Source organism: Corvus brachyrhynchos, unplaced genomic scaffold (assembly GCF_000691975.1).
Source record: "Corvus brachyrhynchos isolate BGI_N302 unplaced genomic scaffold, ASM69197v1 scaffold511, whole genome shotgun sequence".
Classification (NCBI taxonomy): Eukaryota; Metazoa; Chordata; class Aves; order Passeriformes; family Corvidae; genus Corvus; species Corvus brachyrhynchos.
In genome coordinates this window covers 157,273-158,388 of record NW_008236214.1, presented here as the reverse complement: position 1 = coordinate 158,388, position 1,116 = coordinate 157,273, and the positions used below count along the sequence as shown (strand labels likewise).

Below are 1,116 nucleotides of genomic sequence, written 5' to 3'. Positions count from 1 at the left end.
TCCCCGTCCCCCTGTGACTTGTCCCCATCCCCGTCCCCCCAGGGCCGATCCTCAGCCAGCAGGTTCAGCATCTGGTAGGTGTTGTTGCGGACAGCGCTGAGGTCGTCAGGGGCCGGTTTGCTCCCACGCCGCTCCAGGATCCGCAGCACCTGTGGGAGGGGACTTGGCAGCGGGGGCTGGGGACTGGAGGGTTGGGGGGATCCCCACTGCCCCCCACCCCACTCACCTGTGCCCAGTGGTTCTTGAAGACCATGAGGCAGGTCTCGGGGTCAGCAGTGACAGGGGGCTGCAGGCTGGCACTGCGGGGGGCTCGCTGCCCACCTGCCCGTGGGGTCAGCTTGCTAAGCCAGCTCATCCTCTCCATCAGCACGGGGTCACGGACAGCACCGGGGCACCCCGACCGGTCTGGATGCGGCCTGGCACCACCGTGGGGGCACAGGGGAGTGGGCGGGACGCCAGGGTCCTTTCTCCATGCTGCTGCCAGCGGCTGGGCTGCAGGGAGAGGGGCCATCAGAGATCCCCAGCCCAACCACACGCCTGGCAGCAGGGATGGAGGGAGAAGGGAAAGCAGGACAGGAGCCAGGAGGGAAGAAAGTCAGGAGGAAAGGAAGGCAAGCAAGAGGAAAGGCAGGCAGGAGAGCCAGAGCACTGGGAACTGGGCCGGGTGAGCATGGTGGAGCAGTGGTGGCTGGAGGACTCTGGATCCCAGCCCTGCTCACGCTCAGTACTGGACTTTAGACCGGGAGCTGGCCCAGCATGGGTGTGGGGAGTACCCAGCAGCCTGCAGGGACACCGGGACAGCTGGGACAGCTGCCCACCCCCATGCTCAGCAGCACCCACGGCCGGTGCAGCACGACAGCACTGCCGGGATATTTACAGGGCCCCATGCCCTAGCACCACCACTGCCACCGCAGGCACCAGCATGGGACTGAGCACTACGAGGCTGCAGAGCTGGGTTTGTGGGGACATCACAGGGGCCTCTGAGCTGTGTGTGCCTGGGACACCACAGGGGCCCCTGAGCTCCCTAAGGGCAAATGGCTTTGAGAGCCAGTGCCACAGCCCTTGTGTGGGGCTTGGGGAAGTGAAACTTCCATTAAAGACACCCCAAACCACAGG

At 65.5% G+C, this 1,116-nt stretch overlaps 1 protein-coding gene across 1 annotated transcript in view; it reads right to left on the bottom strand.

Moving 5' to 3' along the window:
* FAM160A2 (family with sequence similarity 160 member A2) overlaps positions 1-364 on the bottom strand; it is a 14,230-nt gene extending 13,866 nt beyond the window's left edge. The window contains exons 1-2 of the mRNA XM_017744498.1: positions 227-364; positions 57-149 (exon numbers count right to left, since the gene is read on the bottom strand). Coding sequence (XP_017599987.1) covers positions 57-149; positions 227-364 — 231 coding nt within the window. The remainder of the gene's footprint in view (positions 1-56; positions 150-226) is intronic.
* Positions 365-1,116: the final 752 nt, after the last annotated feature.